General features: G+C 46.9%; 1 protein-coding gene across 4 annotated transcripts in view; it reads right to left on the reverse strand.

Annotated features, from left to right (window-relative positions):
* Positions 1-1,018: 1,018 nt before the first annotated feature.
* The window catches only part of FBXW9 (F-box and WD repeat domain containing 9), a 503,699-nt gene continuing 483,197 nt past the window's right edge, over positions 1,019-21,520 (reverse strand). For all 4 annotated transcript variants that reach the window (XM_069604110.1, XM_069604111.1, XM_069604113.1 and 1 more), the window contains one exon: positions 1,019-2,991. In XM_069604110.1, the coding sequence (XP_069460211.1) occupies positions 2,917-2,991 (75 nt within the window). In that variant the 3' untranslated portion in view covers positions 1,019-2,916. The remainder of the gene's footprint in view (positions 2,992-21,520) is intronic.

The raw sequence follows: 21,520 nt of genomic DNA on the forward strand, positions 1-21,520 counted from the left end.
ACATCGGGTGACGTCGGCCGTTGGAGGAGGTCCTCGGGGACGGCGCATCGACGTCATCGACGCACAACGCCGAAAATGTTCCGAAGCAGCACAGCTGTGGACATTACCTGTCATAGATATCATAGATATGGAATACGTCGGAGGACCCAATCCCCTCGAATATATGACTACTTTTTAGATAAATCTAAGTCGCCAAGATACTTAAAAGGGCTTGCTCGACGACCTCCCCTAAGCAGGAAAATGATGAAACATAGATTAGGCCAAGTTAGTGTAAACAAATGGGCTTGGATCCACAAACTTTTGGAGAGTCATCTGTGTCATTGTGAAGGAGGAGATCATCCAAAACATATATCATATTAATTTTCAATGTACCTTTCATCAGGCTCAGAGAGGTGTTTTGCTCTATGAAATCTGTGAATAGAAAGGGTTTCTCAATTACAAGCAGGAATTAGAGTTGCTACTGGCGGCACGAGAGATAAGGTTTCATGTGCAGTGTTACAAGTCGTGGGTGCCCTGATTAGTTGATAAGCCAGTCTTGAATGTGTGATAGTTTATTTTGCCACAAAATATAAAAACCAAAAAACTTGAATTTCAAACTTCAGAATACACAATAAATTTGAATATCAAAATAAAAACATTGAGAGGATACAAAAGGGAAAGAGTAGTGATGTAGCCATTGCTTGGTCATGTTTAGGGTTTTTGACACTAAGGTGGGGTTAAGAGTAGTGTAGTGGTAGTGTAGTGTAGTGATACGGTGGGTATGTAGTAGGTGAAGAATTGGATAGTGGAAAGCGATTAGAGAACAGCTCAATTTCGAATTTTAAACCATTCGATTTTACATTTCATTTTCATTGCGATTGTTTGAGTTTCTGATTGTTTAGTCAAGATTTTTACACAATGCTTTTGCTTTTTAACAGTGCTAAAATGATGTAGTTAAGTACTTGGCATTGCAAACATAGGCCTGTACTTTGTAGAATAATGTATGAAGGCAGGCAAAAGAATACCAATTGAGCTCCACTACTGGCCATGTGGTTTATTTGATTCATAGAAATCCATTTCATAACGGAAAATAAAAACAGTGCAATGGTGAAAGATATTGGCTACTTGAAATACTTCACTCATTTTGAACCTTAACAGTAAAATATGCAGTCTTGTTCTTCAAGTACCCGTGCACATTAATTAATAGAATTAAAACAATTGTTAAAAATAATGATAATAAGTTATATACAACAACTAAGAAGAGTGCACACTTAATTAACGTTGCTTGTTCTTCAAGTGCCTGTACACATTTACAATTTTGCAAGGCACTGCTTGATTTCTGTTGTGGTCCCTTCTATCAAGTATTGTTCACACTGACAGGCAGCAATTTGCACATATTTAAAAGTAAAAGCATTACATTAAATTATTATATTTATTGTGAATTGGAACTTGCAGGATTGTGTTTATGTGTGAACATAGCAAATACACCTTTGTAAAATCCTTGCTTTAGAGAATATCGTGATGCTGCAAAGTATGAAACAAAAACTAACATTTTAGAAAACAATATAAACTATTCACAACAAACCCTTATGAATACAATCACTTTGTTAAGATTTGTATTTTACAAACTTGTGCTGATAAAAATGAACATACCGAATGCAGAGGTTTATCAACATCCAGGCATATCCAGCCACAAACCTTCCACAGTACAGTTGAGGTATTGGTTTTCATTTTAGTGCGTAAATATTCAAGTCAAATAGAATTTTCTGCTATTTAAAAATATTAAAGAGAGAACAGACGAGCCAACACATTGACCAGTGATGGGCACACATTGTGAAGCTTCATCTTCCAAATAATAGATCGTTCTTCATTGCAACTAGGAACCTCTGCTTCAGAGTTTGTCCTTGTTACTACTTTGGGCCTGAAATGTTCTCTTCTGTCTTGGGGACTTAATATATTGTCTAACCTATTAAATCCAACAAATACCGCCACCCCTACCCTGATTTCACAATCATCTTTCTGGTATCTCATTCAAAAAGATGGAAAGCTGGAACTCTGCTTCAGTGACATTGATTTTCATCTTGCATGATATCCAAGCACCCCAAATGGCAAAATAGGTTCTTCAGATGAATTATTCTTTTGGTGGTTTAGCCATGTCCTCCTGACGTCACTCTGCTTTGTACCATTGGTGACTGTTCGCAACACACACATGTAAGCATTTACTTCTGGAAACCTCGTTTGTTTCCAGAGCCCTTATAGGTCCTGTTAAGTTCGACTAATGGGGTACAGGATGCTCAAGCCTACGGAAAATAAATATTTAACAATCTAAATCCCTTAGCAATGCAAGCACATTTATGTCAGTGAAATTCAACAGACTTTAACTTGTTTCTTTTGGTAAAACGGTGCATGGGGGAGAAGGAAGGACCTTATCGCTTGCCAACCACATGTAGAATAAATGGAGCAAGGATATCCCAACATGTTAAGAACAACTTACAACGTACAAAGTGCATCTGTCAATACATTGCTGTTTAAGTAGCGTGTGACTCTCAAGTTTGTGAGACTTCATATGAATCTGCATGCAGAAGGGCGTGTAGATATTGTACTGGACCTCTCACCATAACAAAGGATAATAGTCTCACAAGTCTACCAGGACAATGTTGACAAAAGCAAACCATTCCACATAGAATGCAAAGACAGAAAACACAGGTATTACGGGAATGATGTGATGAATTAATTAGGGTGTACAATAGACACTCAATTGAGATACAACAGGTCTTGGAAGTCCATGTGGCTCTAGGATTCAGTGCTGCTACTGGACTACAAAAAATCTGCATCCATTGTGCAAGCTAGTGGCTCGATGCTGGATTCTTCCAAAATGCTGCCACTACCACCTAAGCAAGTCTCCAAGTCACAGAGGACTACCAGTTCAGTTGCCAGTTAGTCCATCATTCGCCAGATTTCCACAGTCATTGCTCCAGAGGCAGCCGCCATTATGTTCCCCTCTACGCTGATCTGCAAGAAAAGAAGCTCAGTAAAGAGGCCAATCAGGAATAGTTGCAAATAGTTGTTAATCATCAGTCTTAATTGCAGTATGGGATGCAGATTTCAATGCCAGTACATTTCCCAAAGTTTTCAACAGCAAATGAAGGTCTATGTTGCCCCTGGTCTATTAGTACATAAACTCAGAAAATAACCACATGCCCCCTGAACAGATTGTGATCAAATTAATGATGAACAAAGAACAAGTTACTTACACCTGGAAACTTTCTTTCGACTGGATGTTCCTCCCACGTATTCCTTATCTTTGATATTTCCAATATCCCAGCCTTGCTGCTTCGAAATTATTTTTGCAGCAGGGGATGCTGTGCGTCGATGCCTGTCGAGTCGATGTCTCTCGGAGGCTTCCTTCTCGGTGTCAACGTCACCACAGGTATAAGTAGCACGCACAGCGCCCGTTGGCCTCAGTTCTGTTTTTATGAATGGAGCATTACCTTGTGTTCGACGGTGACTCACCCTGAAATTGCGTCGGCTGCATCAGCAAGGGAAATTTTACTGCGAGGTAGGTTGGTTGGGAGGGGCGATAAGGAATACGTGAACATCCAGTCAAAAGAACATTACCAGGGGTAAGTAACTTGGTCTTTGAATGGATTGTGTCCTCCCACATATTGGTAATGGCCAGTCCCAGGTTGTGACCTGAATAGCCCACACAGAACTGGCCATCTTGCCGTAATATTTGGAGATGTAAAAGCTCAGTGCATGTCTAGCGTCAACCCTGTAAAGTCTTTCCTCTTCGTTCCCAGGATGTGGAGGAGGATAAAAAGATGGGAACGTTATCTTCTGAATAATATAAACTCTGGGACAATTTTGGGGAGACAATCAGGCTTCACCTTCAGTACCACTCTGTCTTTATAAAAGACAGTATGAGGAGGCTTGCAGGATAAAGCATGTAGCTCACTCACCCTTCGGGCTGATGTCATTGTCACTAAAAAGATGTTTTTCAGAGTTAGCCGTCTTAAGGAACAAGAAAGAGCTTGAAGGCTCGAAAGGAGCTCCCATCAAAAGGTTTAACAACAAATTGAGATCCCACAGTGGAACTTGAAATGGTACTGTAGGGAAAACATTAGTTAGTCCCTTTAACAATTGTACTATTACTATGTACTATGTTTGGATTTTATATAAGATTTTATGAATGTATTAACAAAGTGAATAATTAGTATGTGGTAATTAAGTATTTTATGAGTATTCATTAAGTGCGTTGATGCCTGTATTAAGTGCGTCGATGCCTGTCGAGTCGATGTCTCTCGGAGGCAATGTCTCTCTGATAGTATTCTGTGTTTTACGTGTTTTTGTTAAGTAATTCATTCAAGAACATTTTTGTAAAGGTTTTAAAAAAAGATAATATAATAATAATAATAATAATAATAATTAGAGGAATCTTAAAATAGGAGATTTCCTCTGAAGTACGCTTAAAAATAGAAAGCGCTGCCAGATATCCCTTGATGGTACCAATCTGGAGCCCAAAAGGTGTATTACATGAAAAAGGGTCAACATTCTTATCCCTACACCAGCTGCAGAACTTATTCCTGCGGCAGTGGTACAAAGATTTGGTTATTGGCCTTCTGGCCAAAAGCAAAAATCTCCATTCCGTCATCTGGGAGGTCCCAATATTTGTTTCTCACCCTCTCAGAAACCATGCGTGAAGGCTGAGAGTCCTGATATCCGGATGGAGCACCTGACCCTCCTCTCGCGAGAGAATGTCCTCTCTTTGTAGAAGACGTATCGGAGGGCAGATGATCATGTCCAGAAGGTCCGGGTACCATGTCCTCCTGGCCAAATACGGGGCTATTAGGATGGATTTCCTCCCATTTAAATTCACTCCCAAAGAGTGTGTGTGAACCTCGCTAGTGTGCACGTAGCATTGGCTGACTTCAAGGCCATACTGCCGGCCGGAAAACCATTTTTGGCCATGGTGTCAAAACGTTTGTCATCTCTATCCTGAGGTATCGTAGGATATGCATTTTGCCTACTTGTGGAGGTGGCTGCCTGAACTACCAGGCTTTCTGGTGTTGGGTGCTTGGAGAGGTAAAAAGGGTCAGAGCTAGAAACTCTGTAATTAGCCGTCAGCTTTTTATGTACAGTTGGAATAACCTCTGGTGCCTCTCAGTTAGAAGCCACTTTCCTTTGTAAGGCTTGCTGAAAAGAGACAATTGGGTTCTCCTGTCCAATGTGGCCGACTATCCAATATGTCCATAAAATCGTCCTGTTCAAAAACAGGTGTAGGTCTTGTCCACCCCATGTATTCCATGACCCTTCACATTAGCTGCCTATATGTTACCTCAGTGTGGTCACTAGGGTCTGCTCTTCCAAATTGAACTTCAGGAGAGGTGTTAATTCCACTAACCTTGTGAAGGCATTCTTTCAGGTTTTTATTTGTTTATTTTTTTTAACTTTATTTTAAAGAGAGAGTTACATTGAAACAGAGCATTACATATACAGCAGTGCCATTCCATTATTACTTCGCAACAGTATTGGAACATCACTACATGGTCTCATTGTTCACGGGGTTTCAGTGGGTGTGCAATCATTATCCGATAACATGTCACAGAGATAACTTTGAAAGGGAGCCCAGATGTCCTTGGGGCGACAGGGTGCAGGTACAGTCAATACAAATTGCTCTTCGCATTCATTTACCATTGTGAGATCTCTAAGGAAGTCCTCACTACGAGGTGCGTGTACAGATTTCCAGTACTTTCATTTGGAGCTTTTAGCAACTATGCATGCTATATTAAACAAGTGTCTAGTAGTTTCTGTTGATTTTCCAATATCACCAAACAAATATTTCAGCGGGAGGGGGAAACAGGAATATCTGTGATTTCTTATAGGATTTCTGCCACTTGCACCAGAACTCTGACACCCGGGGGCATGACCAATACATGTTATAGGCATTTGTGTTGGGCATGTCACATTTCAAGCATTTCCCAGAGTGCACTTCTACACATTTTACTAGCTTCACTGGGGAATAGTGAGGTTGGTTGAGTTTTTTTTAAACTGGATTAACCTCAGCCCTGAGTTCAAAGAGACTGATCTTGTGAGCTGACAGAGCTGACAGTATTTAACCCATTTCTCGTCACTTAGCGTGAGCCCCAAGTCCTGTTCCCATGTATCTTTCATGTTGCGGGAGGTTGAATAAGATTGTACTAAATTGTATAAGATGGATACCTCTTTCTTCCACTCATCAGTTGCTGTCATGGCACCTATGCATACATGTGAGGGGGGTTCCTAGCTGCAAAGGCGGCCTTCATACAGTGGAAGTGGAAACGCTTGAGTTGTCCGCCTCTCATAGTATCCACACAGTCTTTCAGCTCAATATATAGCCCTTCTGGAAACATATCCCTGATTTTAAAAGTTTTGGTTGGATCCCATATGTTCTGCAACGCTCTTTGATAGTTAGGGGCGATATTGGGTAAGTTCCATAGAGGGATTTCTGGGTCATATGGGGTTGTGAGGCCACTTCTGTTGTATATATTGGACCATGCATGTACGGTGGCGCTTAATAGGTCAAGGTCGCAGGAGTCCTTATGTTTGGTGCCAAACATTACCGATCGAACATCGGAGGGAGAAGCTGTGTATTTTTCTATGCGGATCATACCAGTGCTTAGCAAACGGTGCTTGGGCCACAAGGTAATACAATCCGAAGTCCGGGGCAGAAATGCCCCCACTTGAGTATGGGTCGGTTAGTTTGGATCATTTCATCCTGGCTGTCTTCCCACCCCATGTGAACGTGGTGGCTAGTGACTGAAGTTTCCTGAAGACATTTTTCCCAGGCCAAATGGGTATGTTGCTAAAACAATAAAGCAGCTTGGGAAGAACCATAATTTTAAGGATCGCCACTCGGTCGTATAGTGAGAGGGGGAGTCTGGTCCATAGTTGTAGCTTAACTGTTAGTGTTTGAAGGAGTTCTTCGTAGTTGTCTATGTATACTGTGTGTTTGTCTCTGGACACCATCACGCCCAGGTACCGGACTCGGATGGGTTACCATTTGAATCCTCCTATGTCAGACAAATCTTGGGTAGCCGGAGTTAGTGGGAACAGCTTGGACTTGGAAATATTTATTTTATATCTGAAATATTCGGAAAATGCATGTATATCTGCCATGATTGGCCTTAGGTTGTTTTTAGGGTCTTTGACATATAACGGAGTCGTCTGCATATAGGGAGATAAATTGAGGGGGAGCTGTCATCCTGATACCTCAGTGTTTGTGGTGTTGCCGGATGAATGCTGCCATGGGTTTGATTGTGAGGGCAAACAATATGGGGGAGAAGGGACAGCCCTGGCTGGTGCCTCTGCCCAGTGGGAAGAGGTGCGAGACAGTGCGGTTGGTAAGGATTCGAGCCACTGGGTCAGAATAAAGGATCCAGACACAGTTGAGAAAGTAATTTCCAAACCCAAACCTCTTAAGGACCTCAAACAAGTAAGAACATGATACTGAGTCAAAAGCCTTCTCTGCATCTAGGGCAGAAACCGTTGCATCGGCTTTAGGGTTAATCTGGGCCATCACTCCAAAAAGACGGCGAAGATTTAGGGACGTGGATCGTGTGGGTATAAAGCCACTTCTGGGTGGACCAGGGTTGGCATGTATGGCAGGAGCCTAGTGGCCAGTATTTTCACAAAGATCTTGGCGTCTGTGTTGATCAGGGATAGGGGCCTATAAGAAGAAAGATCATGAGCCTGGCGCCGAGGCTTGAGGAGGACAGTGATCGCAGCCTCACACATGGATGCTGGAAGCACGCCCTGCGTCGCTGCCTCCTCCCATACCTTCAGTAATATAGGGGCTAATTTGTTGTGGTATTCCTTATATAGTTCTGCACCTAAGCCATCCGAAACGGATGGCTTAGGTGCTGTGATCTCTTTTAGTGTTATGGGTGAGTCCATTGCTAATCTAACCTCAGGAACCAAAGTCGGGAGTTCAATGCCCTTGTCGGTGGTCTTGAGGTCTTGATTTGAGTAAAGGGTTCTGTAGAAGTCTACGAAAGCAGTGTTAATATCTACCTCCCGATTTGCCATGTCTCCAGTCACATTTTGGATACTAACAATTGGGTTTCGGTGGCCGCCTGCTTTGAGCATGTTGGCTAGGAATTTCCCTGCCTTATTACTTTTGCAGTATCTGCAGGCTTTGGGGGGGGGGAGGGGGGAGCGAATAGATATAGTATTTCCCTGCTATCCAATTTATTAAATTTGCCTAGTGCCTCGTGGAGTACAGAAAGAAAGAGTCTCTTTATTGTGTGTGTTGCTATACTCTGCTTCCAGTCCTGCTATCTTGGTTTCGGCTGTCGCCAGTTCCTTCTGAACAGCGGTTAACAGCCCAGTAGTCTTGCCCATAAGGATGCCCCGTATCCAAACTTTAAAGGTTTCACACAGAGTGGAATATATGTCTACTGAGCCTTCATTCCGTTCAAAGAATTCCTCTATGTCTGTATGTAGTTCCTCGCATATATGGGGGTCCCCGAGTATGGCCGGGGGCATCCTCCAGCGTCTAGCCTGCGGGGCCACAACGCTCAAGACCAGGGTTAGGGATATTGGGGAGTGGTCCGAGAGGGTACAAGGGAAGATGTCACATTCAGCAACCGAATCTGATCGGGTGGAGATGACCAGCCAGTAGTCTATGCGAGACTCAGAGTCATGGACTGATGAGTAGTATGTATATTGTTTTCTCATTGGGTGCCGTGCGCGCCAGACAGCAGTTAGAAATACCTGGGACATAATTTGTCTAAGGGTGGAGGCTGCTTTGGTGGGGCCACAGGGGGTTGTAGAGGATCGGTCTAGTGACAAATCCAGGATTGTGTTAAAGTCCCCACCCCACAGTATCAGGGCTTCCTCTCTCGTATCCAGATTAATTAGTATATTGCTGTAAAATTCCAGGTCATCAATATTTGGACCACAGGTGTTAACTATGACCACATTGCGGCCAGCCACCTCGCCCCACACCAGCACGTATCTGCCATATAATTACACCTTGCTGTCCAAATACCGGAACCCCACATAGGGATGTACAAGGGTCATGACTCCTCTGGATTGTGCAGAGTACTCCGTACCATATCGGAGGGGGCCCCATCTTGGAAGAAAGTTAGCTATCATACTTTTAAGGGCATGGGTTTCTTTGAGTAGGATCTGGGGATTGTGTCGTGTTATATGTGCTGCAATCTTTCTGGTCTTAATCGGGTTGTTAAGTCCCCGAACGTTCCAGGAGAGCAGTTTAATAGTTAGTCCCCTGTGAGCTTGTGTTCTTTGTGCCATTCTGTGCTATATTGAGTGTGTGTGCCGTAGCACATTTTTTCTGATCAGGAAGTGCTCGTAGCGGTGCAACTCTCTGATTTTATAACTGTAACTGGTTCAACAGGCCCCAGGACGTCCCCAACAGTCCCAGCATTGTGTCAGTGATAACATTTCCCCCCTTAACATTTCTACACCATGTGTAGAGAACAGAACTTTCCAGAGTGACTCTCCCACCTGCACCATCAACCCCAACCTGATGATGAAACCACACCAACTTCTTGAACTTTCCGGGGGAGTGAATATCACGGCCCACAGCTGCCATGCTAGAGCGACAAAAACAGGCATTTGTCGGTGCCACTGGGGGGCCCCCCCGTTGCTCACTTTTCATATAATCATAAAAAAGGATATTAGGGACAACGTGATTACTCATCCGGGTCTCTTCTTTCCCCATCCGTATTCCTAGTGTCATTTTGGTTGTTTCTAGGTCTCTGCGGCAGAAGTGGGATAGCAGACTCTATGTAGTCCATGGCCGCCGAGGGGTGTTCAAAAAAGTGTGCTTGTCCTCCATGCTGTATGCACAGTTTCCTAGGGAACATCAATGCATATGGAACCTGTCGCAAACAAAACTGTCTATTGACCTGGTCGTAGGATTTCCTCTGGTCTTCCACCCCAGCGGCGAAGTCTGGGTAAATGTGGATATTATCGCCCTCATGCCACAAGGGGCCCATCTCTCTTGCCAACCGGAGAGCTGTGTCCCTGTCTCTGTAATTCAGCAGTCTGACAATTATGGTTCGAGGCTTGGGTGGCGGTGCCAATGTGCGATGGGCTCATTCCACCAAGAAATGTTCAGAGAAGGCGTCATTCCCGAACAAGGATTTCAGTAGCTGCTCTACATGTGTCTCCATGGGGCCCTTACAGAATGATTCCGCCACCCCCACTATGCGGATATTGTTCCGGCGGGATCGGACTCTAAGTCGTCGCACTTTCCTCGTAGTTTGCCCATTTCGTCTTTCAATAGGGTGAGATCACAAGTGTTTTGGCCAATAGCGTCCTCATTATTGCTAATTTGTGTTTCATCCTCCGTCACCCGCATGCTTTCCTTCTCAACCCGGGCTTTCAATGAACTAATGGTGGCAACGGTATCGTCCAATTTTACATTGACCGACATAAATCCACTTTGTACCGTGGTGAGGAGTTGCTCATACCTGGCATTCTCATATGTGGTTGCCGGGGGTTCAGCTTGCGGTGGTGGCATGGCTGCCGAGCTTTGGGAGCTAGTAAAGCAGTCCATGAGCCCAGTCTTCTTTTTCTTGGATCCTGCTCCATTGGTCATTGCCAGGTGGTCGAAGCATAGATGTCAATGTGCTACCCATGCAGCAGGTATAGATGCGGGCCTACAAGGCAAGGATAGTTCCTTGTGGTTATCTGGCGAGGTTCACGATTGTGTCCCCGTTTATCCGTTTCCTACCGCGCCGACAGGGCGTGAGAGCGTGGTATTGTGTAGTGATCTGACCGGGCTTGGTCTCCGTGGCCGACTCGTTGACCCCTAGGAAGGGTCCGCCCGTGCGTCGTACGTTGAGAAGTAGCAGATCTATTATCACTCCGGATAGGCACCAGGACACTCGCCACCAGCCTTCTCGCAGTTTAGGGTATATAGTCTGGTAGCTTTATGATAACGAGTGGGTAGTCCAGTGGGCTGTCAGCGAATGACTCTGACTCAACTTTTGTAAGTCTCCGTGGCACTGTGATAGTTGATTAGCTGAATGGATTGTGATCTCTTACGTAGCTGCGACCGTAGTTTCATATGACAATCATAGCGTCCACTTTTCCCATGGTGTTTCAGCAGTGTCTTATTTATTTACTTGTGGTCTTTGTAGTAGTTGGTACCATTTGCTTTTATGCCCCAATGGCGCTTAATGGGCAGTTTCTTTGGCACAGTACCGGAGAGTGGAACCAGTCAGATGTTTCTGTTAGATGTGTGAAGCCTATCTAAAACAGCGTTAGCTGGTCTGTATAGTCTAGGATATACGGGATATACCGCCACAGAGCAGCTGTTATTTCAATGTGTTACGGCCCCTCCACTTTACATGGGCTACACAGGCGTAGTATGCCCACTCAAGGGCCTTCAGGTGGGGTCTAATTTTTCCCTCACGTTTCCTTGTGCAGACCTTGAAGACCCAAGTTTCAGCCTGTATTATAGGACCCCAGTCGGATCAAATAACATATTTCGGGGTATGGCGTCCCCTTAACTGGGCATTCCCTATGTGTCTTTTGTCATGCAGTACAGGGTAGACCTACCAGTTGTTGCTGTCCTCATCTCCACAGCGCCACGGCACTCCAGGGTTCCACCAACGCCCACGCCCTGGTCCAGCACTGCAGTTCTGTACTCGGCTCCCCAGCTGTGCGGGTGCCTGGGCAGGTCGCTTTGCCGGGCCGTCTCCTCTGCCAACTTTCGGCCCATTTTCCCACCGGGGGGGGCGAGGGTCTATTCCTCTTATTTGGTCCGATCACCCTGTGCCGCGTGGGGCCGAGGGCGTTTGCAGCCGTGAGAGCCCGATGGGTCGTGGGTTCCTTCGAGGGCCCAGAGCTGTCGCAGCCGATATGCCGAGCAGTTTTTCAAACTCCTCACGCACCAGCGACAGGGCCGGCCGCTCCAAGGGACCAGGGCCAGGCAGCTAGAATGCACTATGCAACAGCTGTATTTTGCAGAATCTGTTCACCACAGTTGAGCGCCTCGGTGCATGTGTCCGTCGCCGTTGCCAACTCGATCTCTGCAGCAGCAGTCCGGGTTGGCGCCTCAGGAAACTGCAGGAAGGCGAATGTATGTGTGGGTAACACGGCGGTCTGTCTCCAGGTCTCCCTGCTGCCGCTGTATGCCCAATGGGGCAGTCCGCATGGCTTCACCAGGACTCCGCACTGTCTCCACGTCCCGAGTGGCCCAGGGGTGTTTTCCACCAGGCGGACTCTAGTTATTTCAGCGTGGTGCTTACCCATGGCTTTCCGCCTCCGGCTCTCCCACCAGACCTAGTGGGTCGGATTTTCGGCTAAATATTCTCTGATTTTCCTTGGGATTTTCACAGGGGATACTTCCATAAGTTGGGGACAGATGCTCCTAATGTGGGCTTCACAGGTGGCCCCCGAACAGGATTTTCTTTGATCAAGGATTCTTGCCGGAGAGGAGCTCAAACTTCAGGCGGCCAGCTTGTGTGCGTGCAACAGCGCCCCCCACTTGTAAGTTTTTCATACGCAACTCCTCTGATATCAGTGCCTCATGGAGTTCCATATCGTAACCCAAAAGGCCTTTCATCAGAGGATTCCACTGCAACTTCATAAATGGAAGACAGGGATTTGAAGAATTCTTAATGTGGTAAAGAAATATACGTTTTATCAACCACAGTTGACATTATATTCGTTGTCACAGGTGCCGAACTTGTCGACGAGGACGTCGATGGCTTTGACAATTATGTTGATGGCTTAGACGGTTGCGTCGATGCCTTCAACGAGAGCATTGATGACTTCGACTCATGTGGCGTCAAAGAGGATAACACTCAAGGCGTCGATGTCTTCTCCACAGTTCTCAGCGCTGATTACACACTTTTCAGTCCTGTCTGAATTAAGTCGATCAGCGTCGTTGGTTTAGTCGTCGAGGTGACTTTTTCTCAACTCGAGGGATGGGGTCGCTCTCAAGGAGACTTGGCAGCCGAGAACGCACGGCTCTTGTGCTTCCCAAGTGTTTCGATCGGAGCATCGCCTTTAGGTGTATTCAAGGGGGGCAAGGCTACGTTCTCGAAAATCTTTAACATTCTGAGTCTAAACTCCTCCCACTGGGCTGGTGAACTGGATTTAGTGGGACAAACGACCCATTTTGGTTAACTAGAAGACATGGAATATGGCGATCTATGCCGTTTCTTTCCGTGTCTCGCAGTCAATGAATGGTGTGAACCACTTTGTGAATGGGAATGTTTGGACTTTTTTCGACGAGGATAAACTGTCCGACTCGTCTGAGGTCTTTTGTTTTGATGGAGTAGAAGGGGATTTTTGGGCCTTACCTGACGCTAACTTTCCCCTAGGCTCTCTCAGGGCTTTGGCCGCCATAGATAGGCAGTCCTCGCACTGCGAAGACGGATGAGTCCTCCTCAGGCACCACAGGTAGATCCTGTGAGGGTCCGTCACGGACATATTTGCTCCACAGTCACTGCATTTTTTTAAGCCGGATCGAGGAGTGGACGACGCCTAAGACAAAGCAATTTCCCTCGAGATATGTGAAGAAATTCGAAGATTTCAAAGATATTCCTGTGAGAAACGAGGCGTACCGCATCCAAAGCTGTAAGCGCGGAAAAACAGAACTGAGGCCAATGAGTGCTGCGCGTGCTTATACCTGCAGGGACGCCGATGTCAAGACGGAGGCCTCCAAGGGATATCGACTAAATAGGCATCGACGCACAGCACCCCCTGTTGAAATTTATTTTCCAAAGCAGCAAAGCTGGGGTATTGGAAATATGAAAGATAAGGAATACTTGGGAGGACACAATCCATTTGAAATATAGATTTGTACCAATGTCCTTATATTAGTAGACCAGCTATTCGATGTTTACGGCTACTAAGTTATGACTCACTTTAGTTGCCATATTTAAAAAAGGCTGGGACATATCCTGGTTTCTCTTCAAATCGCTGGGACAAACACAAAGCATGTTTATATGGACGGCAGTATTTTGGGACCTTTTTCAAGAGAGCATCACATGCTTTTCCAAATGCACTCCATCCGGATTTGGAAGTGTGCTGGGGACAGTACTTTGCCCCTGGGTGCATGTGTGCTTGTATTTGGAAACTTAAGTGGACAGGCGCACTGCTTCAGGTGCATGAGCAAGTGAGCAGGACAATGATTTCCAGCACATCCTTCATTACAAATCATTGCAATAACAAATAAAATTCTCTGCACTGTTGGCAAATGGAACCGCCACTTTTACCATACCGCTGCATCACGAGTCGGCAGTAACTCCACCTGCAGAATTAGCCCAGTGGTATTGACGCTGGTAGAATTACCGTCAACACAGGGCGGAATTAGCCAGTGGAAGTTCCACAAAGATACAAAAACTTTATTTCCGGCGTATTACGAGTTGAAGTACTGCTGAAATAGCACCAGAAATTGACATTAATGCCGCCAAAAACACAGTGCAGTTACCTCCACCTGAAAGAGCAGCACAGGGTACAGGGCGCAGAGAGGAGGAGGAGACGCTTATGCCATGTAAAGTGAGCGCCATACCCCGGGTCAGGCCCTCACCCTGGACCTTGCCTGACAACCATCTAACCACCCTGTACCAGCTGATTGATTGATTGATATTTTATTTCTATCGCGCTCGTACACAAGTGTTTCAGAGCGCGACAAGGCAAGGGAGAGGAACAGGGGAGAACAACACAGCGATCTTACTAGGCCCAGTGACATTGAGAGTGCATGGGAGAGGGGGGAAGGGGAAAAGTGCATGGAAGGGGGGAGAGGTGGAAAGTGCAAAGCAGAGGAGAAAAAGATAAATAACAATAAATTAATTAAATAATAAAGGCAACAAACAGTGGTAATGCAGCCAGCAATTTGCAAGTGCTAGGTTTAAGGCAGCAGACAGCGTAGGTCCGATAAACAGGGAGACCACAGCTGAGCTGCTCACCCTGATCCAGGATGACAGTCAGTCAATAAATTTATTCGGCCGTAGGGCCATGAAAGTACAGCCCAACACATACAAAATAAATAAAAAGTTGCAATAACAATACATCATTCATAATACAGGACAACATTAGTTAGAGACCCAGAGACCCACTTGTGGCCATTGCAACCCGTACACAATTACATAAATGCTCAAATCAATTCGGAGGCCACTAGTCCATGTCCAAGTACGGTTGCCCAGCACCTGTACCCAACAGAGTTCTGTTAGCTCCGGATAGCACTGGGTTGTAGGGCCTGGCCTCAGGTGGATGAGCAGCATTATTGTAGTTATAGGGGCCAATTACAATCATGCTATTTGGTATTGGGCTACATTTAAGGTTCATCAGGATGGCTTTAGCTACTCTCTGCTCCCTAAATACTATCATGAGGAGATTGTATGCACTTTCACCCTGGTAGTGCAGTCTTGTGGGATTATGAATGGCCTCCATGGTTACAAATAAACAGCCACGTAGAGTACAAAGCCAGTGAGTGCATTTGTTTATAAGGGCTTCCCTGGGTTCTTGTTGGTTAGGGGGCAAAATGGGAACTTCATGCAAAAATACTGTGCCCCTCCTAGGTATCCTATGTGCCATGCTGTTAGTCATTCTCTCCCCATGCCACAATCTACATGCCCTGAAGCGGGCATCCTTGGGGGCATGACTGTGGTTTCCAGCCCTGCCAGCAAATTTGTCAGACATTAAGTTAGTAGTTACTGGCGGGTTGACTTGCGTGGGTATGGGCGACTGGGGCAACTGATCATCTTGATTCCTTGGTCTCACAGGAGGATCACATTGAGTTATAGCCTGGGGCACCTTATTAGCCATTGTTCTATTGGAACTGGAGTTTTCTGCTGCTGATGGTCGTTATAGATTTGGGGACAACATTGTTACAGTGGGCTAGCAGGTCCTCAGGTTATCGAACCCCCAAAAAAATTTACTGGGTTAATGGGTAGCCACCCCATAGCTCCCCCTCCCCCCTGGGCTTCTATAAAAACTCAGAGCAGCATCTTAATGTCTACAAGCTCAGACAGGACAAGACTGCATTTACATTCGCAACCACAGTCCATGAAGCCCCCTGTAGTAGTTGGGTCAGCAATGTGTGATGGCCCGATGAATTGGGGACTCGAAAGGCTGGCCCCCGGCGGGGGGCAGCTTAGGCTCGATCATGTCCAAAGTGCTGGAGGAGAGCCGGTTATCAAAAACGGCACCACAGACTGCGTTCCGTTTAACCTCCGTACCCACAATTTCCATTCCTTCCATGGGCACTAGAATACTGTTCATTCCTAGTGGCAGTGCCGGCATATTGGCCACTGTAACAGGGCTACATGAAATATAGCTTTCAATGTCCTTGCAGTTAGTCGCTGGGCTTTTCCTGGTCATCTCCCCCAGTAACCAATTTGGAGGTTGGCTGATAATGGGGGTCTGTCCTTTGCTCCCCAGTACTAACGCAGGTTCCAGTGCAGGTCCAAGTCTGTTCATGTCAGAGTTAATTAATGCAGTGTCAGTTGCAATGGTATTGATAACCGAGGATTGGTCACCAATAGATCTCTAACTAGTGTACAAACATATAGGATTGAAACCAACACTGTAAGGACATATTTTCCTTCTTTTTCTTTCTTCGTGCTCGCACCTTTTAATTTATGTAGATAGGGACGACCCCGGGAGGAAGCCACCGTGCCCCCCAAGAGGGGAGACCCCGGGGCCCCTCCCCGGGATCGACCAAGAGGGGAAAATGCCCTTAGGCACAAAAAAACCCTGTGTTAACGTCGGGTGCCTTGGAGGTGTGGAACCAGGAATCCTTGAAGGGTGAGAGCTGGTGGAAAGTGTCTGGAGGCAACACGTGGAGTGAACCCCCCCAGAACACAGGCAGTCCAGTAAGCGGTCCGAGGATCTGGTACACGAGGCTAGAAGTGGAAGTAACGAAATGGTAAGCAAAGGCTGTCCAGGGGAACAGGCCACAGCAAACAATCCAGAAGGTAGGCGAGAGTAAGTCCAATGAGCAAGGCAGGGAACTGGCACACGGAAGGTACGGAGCAGAGCAAGAGGAAGTAGGAAACAGAAGAACGGAGCAAGCGGAACAGACAAGAGGAGGAAAAGCGGTAAGAGAAGATGGGAAGGAGGGAGGGTAAGCAAGTTGGAAGGAGGGCAGAGGTGGCGGGCGAGTGAAACAAAGCAAGGGAGCGAGAGAAAGGCAGATAGGACCAGCGGAAGGACGAAGGAAGAACAGAGGGGTAGCCGGACTGGGCTCGTGGACCCGACTGGCAGGAAAAGTGAGTAACCCAGGAAGATAGCAACAGGTAGCAAGCAACTCAGGGCTAACGGACGAAACCGGAAGCGTTGCAACGCATCCGTGACCCGGAAGTGGCTGGTTAAAACACTGGGCCGCGGAGCGCCCAACCAATAGGAACAGAAGGAAAGTAAAACCAGGAAACAGGGGGCGTGGCCGAAAGCTGCCTGCGAACGGGACTAAGTTCCGCGTCGCCAGCGGCTCCATAGACGCCAGGAACTCGGCGGCATGACAGTTTTGTTGCTTTGATAAGAGAATTTTTTTTAAATAAAATTTTATCAAAAGAAGCTGTTTCTCCCATTTAGATTGAGTACACTTGTACAATGCAATATATTTATCATGGTCTGCCTTTAGGGGTTTCTAGACTGTATCACTAGTATGAACGGTTGGTGATTCATTGAAAAAACACCACGTATTTAACTGTAAATAATTACATACTAAATTTACAGTATGTTCTAACTTTGTTTGGCGGCTACCCCTTTTGTGATACAATGGTATTGATAACAGCAGGGCTCTTAGCTAGGGACTTATTAATGATCAAGGTCTCAGGGGTAAGAACGGGTGAGAAGTCACCATTGCTACCCATAGGGCCCTCATTATTATTGCAACCATCAGGGTGGGCTTGGCATGTCCTTGTGCCTAAGTAGGTCGAAATAGAGGTGCCTTGATAGAAATTTCTACTGGGTTCACCATGGCTTGATAATCGAGACTACAGCTGCTTCCAATATTGCTGTTTGTATGGGGATTATCCATGGTCCGATTGGGCACATCCCCCAAACATTCTGGTTAGTGCCAAGGAACTGGTAATCAGGAAGTATGCCTCTCCCGTGAGCTTTAGAGGGCTGTTCTTTGTTCCCTCAACAACGAGGTCCACATTGTCGGTGCCTCCTAGCGGGGGGGTTGGGTGGGGTGCAATGGACATTTTCCGCTTAACAGTCAGTAGCTTACGTCTCACTATTGCGCTGTCTTGCATGATGGAGAGGGAGGTAATTATGCTGGGCACAGAAGAAGTGACTTGGCTTAACTTGGCTTGGAGTAGCTTGGTGAGCACAGTCAACTAGAGTATAATCACAGGCTCCAGGACCCCCTGCCGCCCTACAGCCTTTTAATTCTTGGCATTTCACCTTAATGAGGCTACCACAACGTTTAGAGCAATCTAATGACACCCCCTACCTCAGGCAATCAGGAGTCCCTCGGCATACGGTGGCCTCTTAGCTGGTATGGTAATTCCAATGTGCAATGCCACGAAGGCCCCAACAACTACAGCTGTGAGTCCCAGTGATCCCCCCACCGCAGGCAACGATCACCTGCGTCCTTCACACTTGAGGGAGGGATACCGGGCCTTTTCAATAAAAAAAATAAATAATAATCGGCAAAGCAGATGGGCAGGGCTTAGCGGCAGCGACTGTTACGTGCTACTCCTGGGCCCTACGGGGAACAATCACCCGTGCCCTTAACCCCTGCGGACAAATGGTAGGATCAACATCAGTACAGCCTTACCCCGGCATCTTGTCTCCCGGCACACATCCATGCCCACCACCCAGGCACAGGAGAATGCTATAAAGGCACGTTTTTTATGAAGCAGCACACATGCCCAACATGATTGCTGTTCTGGACTGCACCCACAAGGTGTTGGTGGCCCTACAGGCATCTGAAGTGGTATACAAAAACCAGAAGCAGTACCACTCCCTAAATATCCAGGTCACCTATGATCCTGACCCCCTCCTAACACACTTCTGTGCGACTTCTCTGATCCACCCACGATACCATGGACCTGCGGAACAGCACACTGCCTGGATGCATGGACATGGACAGGCACAGAGGGCAAGGGATGTGGATACTGGGCGAGTACACGTGCCATCCCACACCCTATTCTTGCAGCACTGGTGAATTGCCAATGGCAAGCCACATTACCACAACTGAAGAATGCATGCTCTGCCAAGGCCCTGTACATGCAGGAGCTGTCCTCCCACCCCGCAAATGTCAGCCCACCACCCACAGGACTTGGACATGATTGTCAATGCTTCGGTAAGTCGGCAATGCATATTGCCACGAAAGACTAGCAACACACACAATTAGGACAACAGGAACCGCAATGCAACATTACACGTCCCTATACATGGAACAATACGGTTCAACACTGCACAAAAAGAATGGGACACTGGCAGAAGTAGAACACAGACCTGCACAAGTACAATTAATCACCCATCAGGGCACATGTATGAGCGCAATGCACAGGCACAATATCGGCACCATGGCCATGTCAATCACAGACCCTGAAAGCAAGAAGTGCTGTGTTCCCTCAAAGTGAATGACTGCACATGCAAGTGCTGTTATGGTGAATCATGTACGACAATACTTGTCAAATTCATGCACTGACTATTTATCAACACGCTGTTGTAAAAGGCAACACATTTACAATGCTTTGTGACTGACACCTATGACCTTTGCCCTTGCAGGTGACTCTGGATACCCCCAGCTACCGTGGCTGATACCCGTGCAGAATCCACAAACACCACAGGAGGAGAGACTACAACGAGGCGCACGTCCAGACCAGGTTTTGCATCGGGCGGACATACAGCTCGTTACACCGGCTTGGAGGGGCCTTAATGTACAGGCCAGAGAAGGTCAGAAAAACTGTTCTTCCCTGGACCATGCTGGACAACCTGTGCCCCATGAAAAATGTCCCCCTGCCCCCTCGTGAGGACATGCCACCCCCCCAGAAGAGGACTCCTCACTACCGGAGGGTGCTGTGCTGCCACGCAGTGAGCGGGAAGAGGGTAGGGATGGACGTCTGGTTTGGCAAGAACTGATAGACAAATTATGTTTAGCACACTGATATGCACTTGCTACACATTTCTGTATATAGTCACGTAATGAATTAAACACATGTATTGCTTCAAGTGCACAACTATTTAACAAATATCAAAACACCATCCCCAAAACATCATCCCCAAAACACCTCCCTCCCCAAACCTACCCCCTTCCCAAAACACCCTCCCCGTCCATCTCCCTTTTGATATCAGACAACATGTGTATCTTTACAGTCACTTCCGGTGCCTCTTGACCTTGGTTGCCTCCTCCAGCACCTTAGGTGTCAGGTGGCACATTGGGGTGCTGGGCTGGGATCCCACCATAGGGGTGACTGAGGTGGAGGGCTCAGACCACTTGCCCCGGATATGCTGCAGAGTCAGCATCATGCAGGAATTGAGGGACACTCTGCAAAGACATGCCCTCTATATGTTCGCTCATCCTTTACCCAACCGTGTTGATGGCAACAGTGGCCTGGCTGAGGTGGACAGGTAATCCTACGGCACATTCCCTGCAGGCAGTCTCAGGGCCTGCATGTGTTCCACTTGCTGGACCACCAGTGTTTCCAATGATGTCTGCTGCTGATGGATGCCATTAAGCCATGCCCAAATGGCTGCCATATTGCGTTGTGGCACAGGTGGTGGGATGTGGGCAGGGATGGAAGCAGAAGCCCGTGTTGTCCTCCTCATCGGTGGTGCGGTCGCTGTCTGTGCCAGGATATTGTTGGAGCTGGTGACGCACTTCCCGAGACAATGAGGAGGGTGTCCTAGTGCCATGATGTGTGGTTGCCCTTGTGGGAATTGCAGCCCTGTGGATTGCCTCAGGGACCGATAAAGGTGTGGATGTGGCAGCATAGCTCAGCAGCAACATGCTCGCCTTGGCAGCAAGACGACACAAAACAACACAGGTTCGAATCCCGGGTCCGCGCTAAGAAACCTCTGGGTATTAAGCGCGTTATAAATAACCTATCATATCATATCAGTGGAAGGGCCACTAACTAGGCACCGATGTGGGAATGGTGCTTTACTCATCCTTGCAAGAGGCAACAGTAGAGGTGTCCATGGCAGTGGTGGGCCCGGCCTCTTCAGCATCTGTGGACCATGTACCTGTTGGGTGGATAGTGACATGCCGTCAGTCATCTTGTATCCATGCCAGTGGGCTTGCAAGACACTTGCGACATTGGATTTGCTCTGCATACACACATTTTGTATGAATGGCATGGGTAGTTATAGGTCAATGAGTGCAACTACTGCTAGATGGAGCTACTGCCTACTGAGGGTGTCCACGGTGCATGCATGTGCACGATGCTTGTTGGCCTGCCATGCTTGCATGTTGCTGTGGGACCTCTGGGGGTTCACTTGCCAACATGGACTGTTATGGCACAGATGGGTACTTCTCATGTTTCTGGGGCTCGTGCACTCCAAATTAGTGATTTGGCTCCAGGGAGCCGTTACATTTACACTGTGACGCAAGTCA

Source organism: Ambystoma mexicanum, chromosome 3q (genome assembly GCF_040938575.1).
Source record: "Ambystoma mexicanum isolate Mex_15411 chromosome 3q, UKY_AmexF1_1, whole genome shotgun sequence".
In the NCBI taxonomy this organism is placed as follows: Eukaryota; Metazoa; Chordata; class Amphibia; order Caudata; family Ambystomatidae; genus Ambystoma; species Ambystoma mexicanum.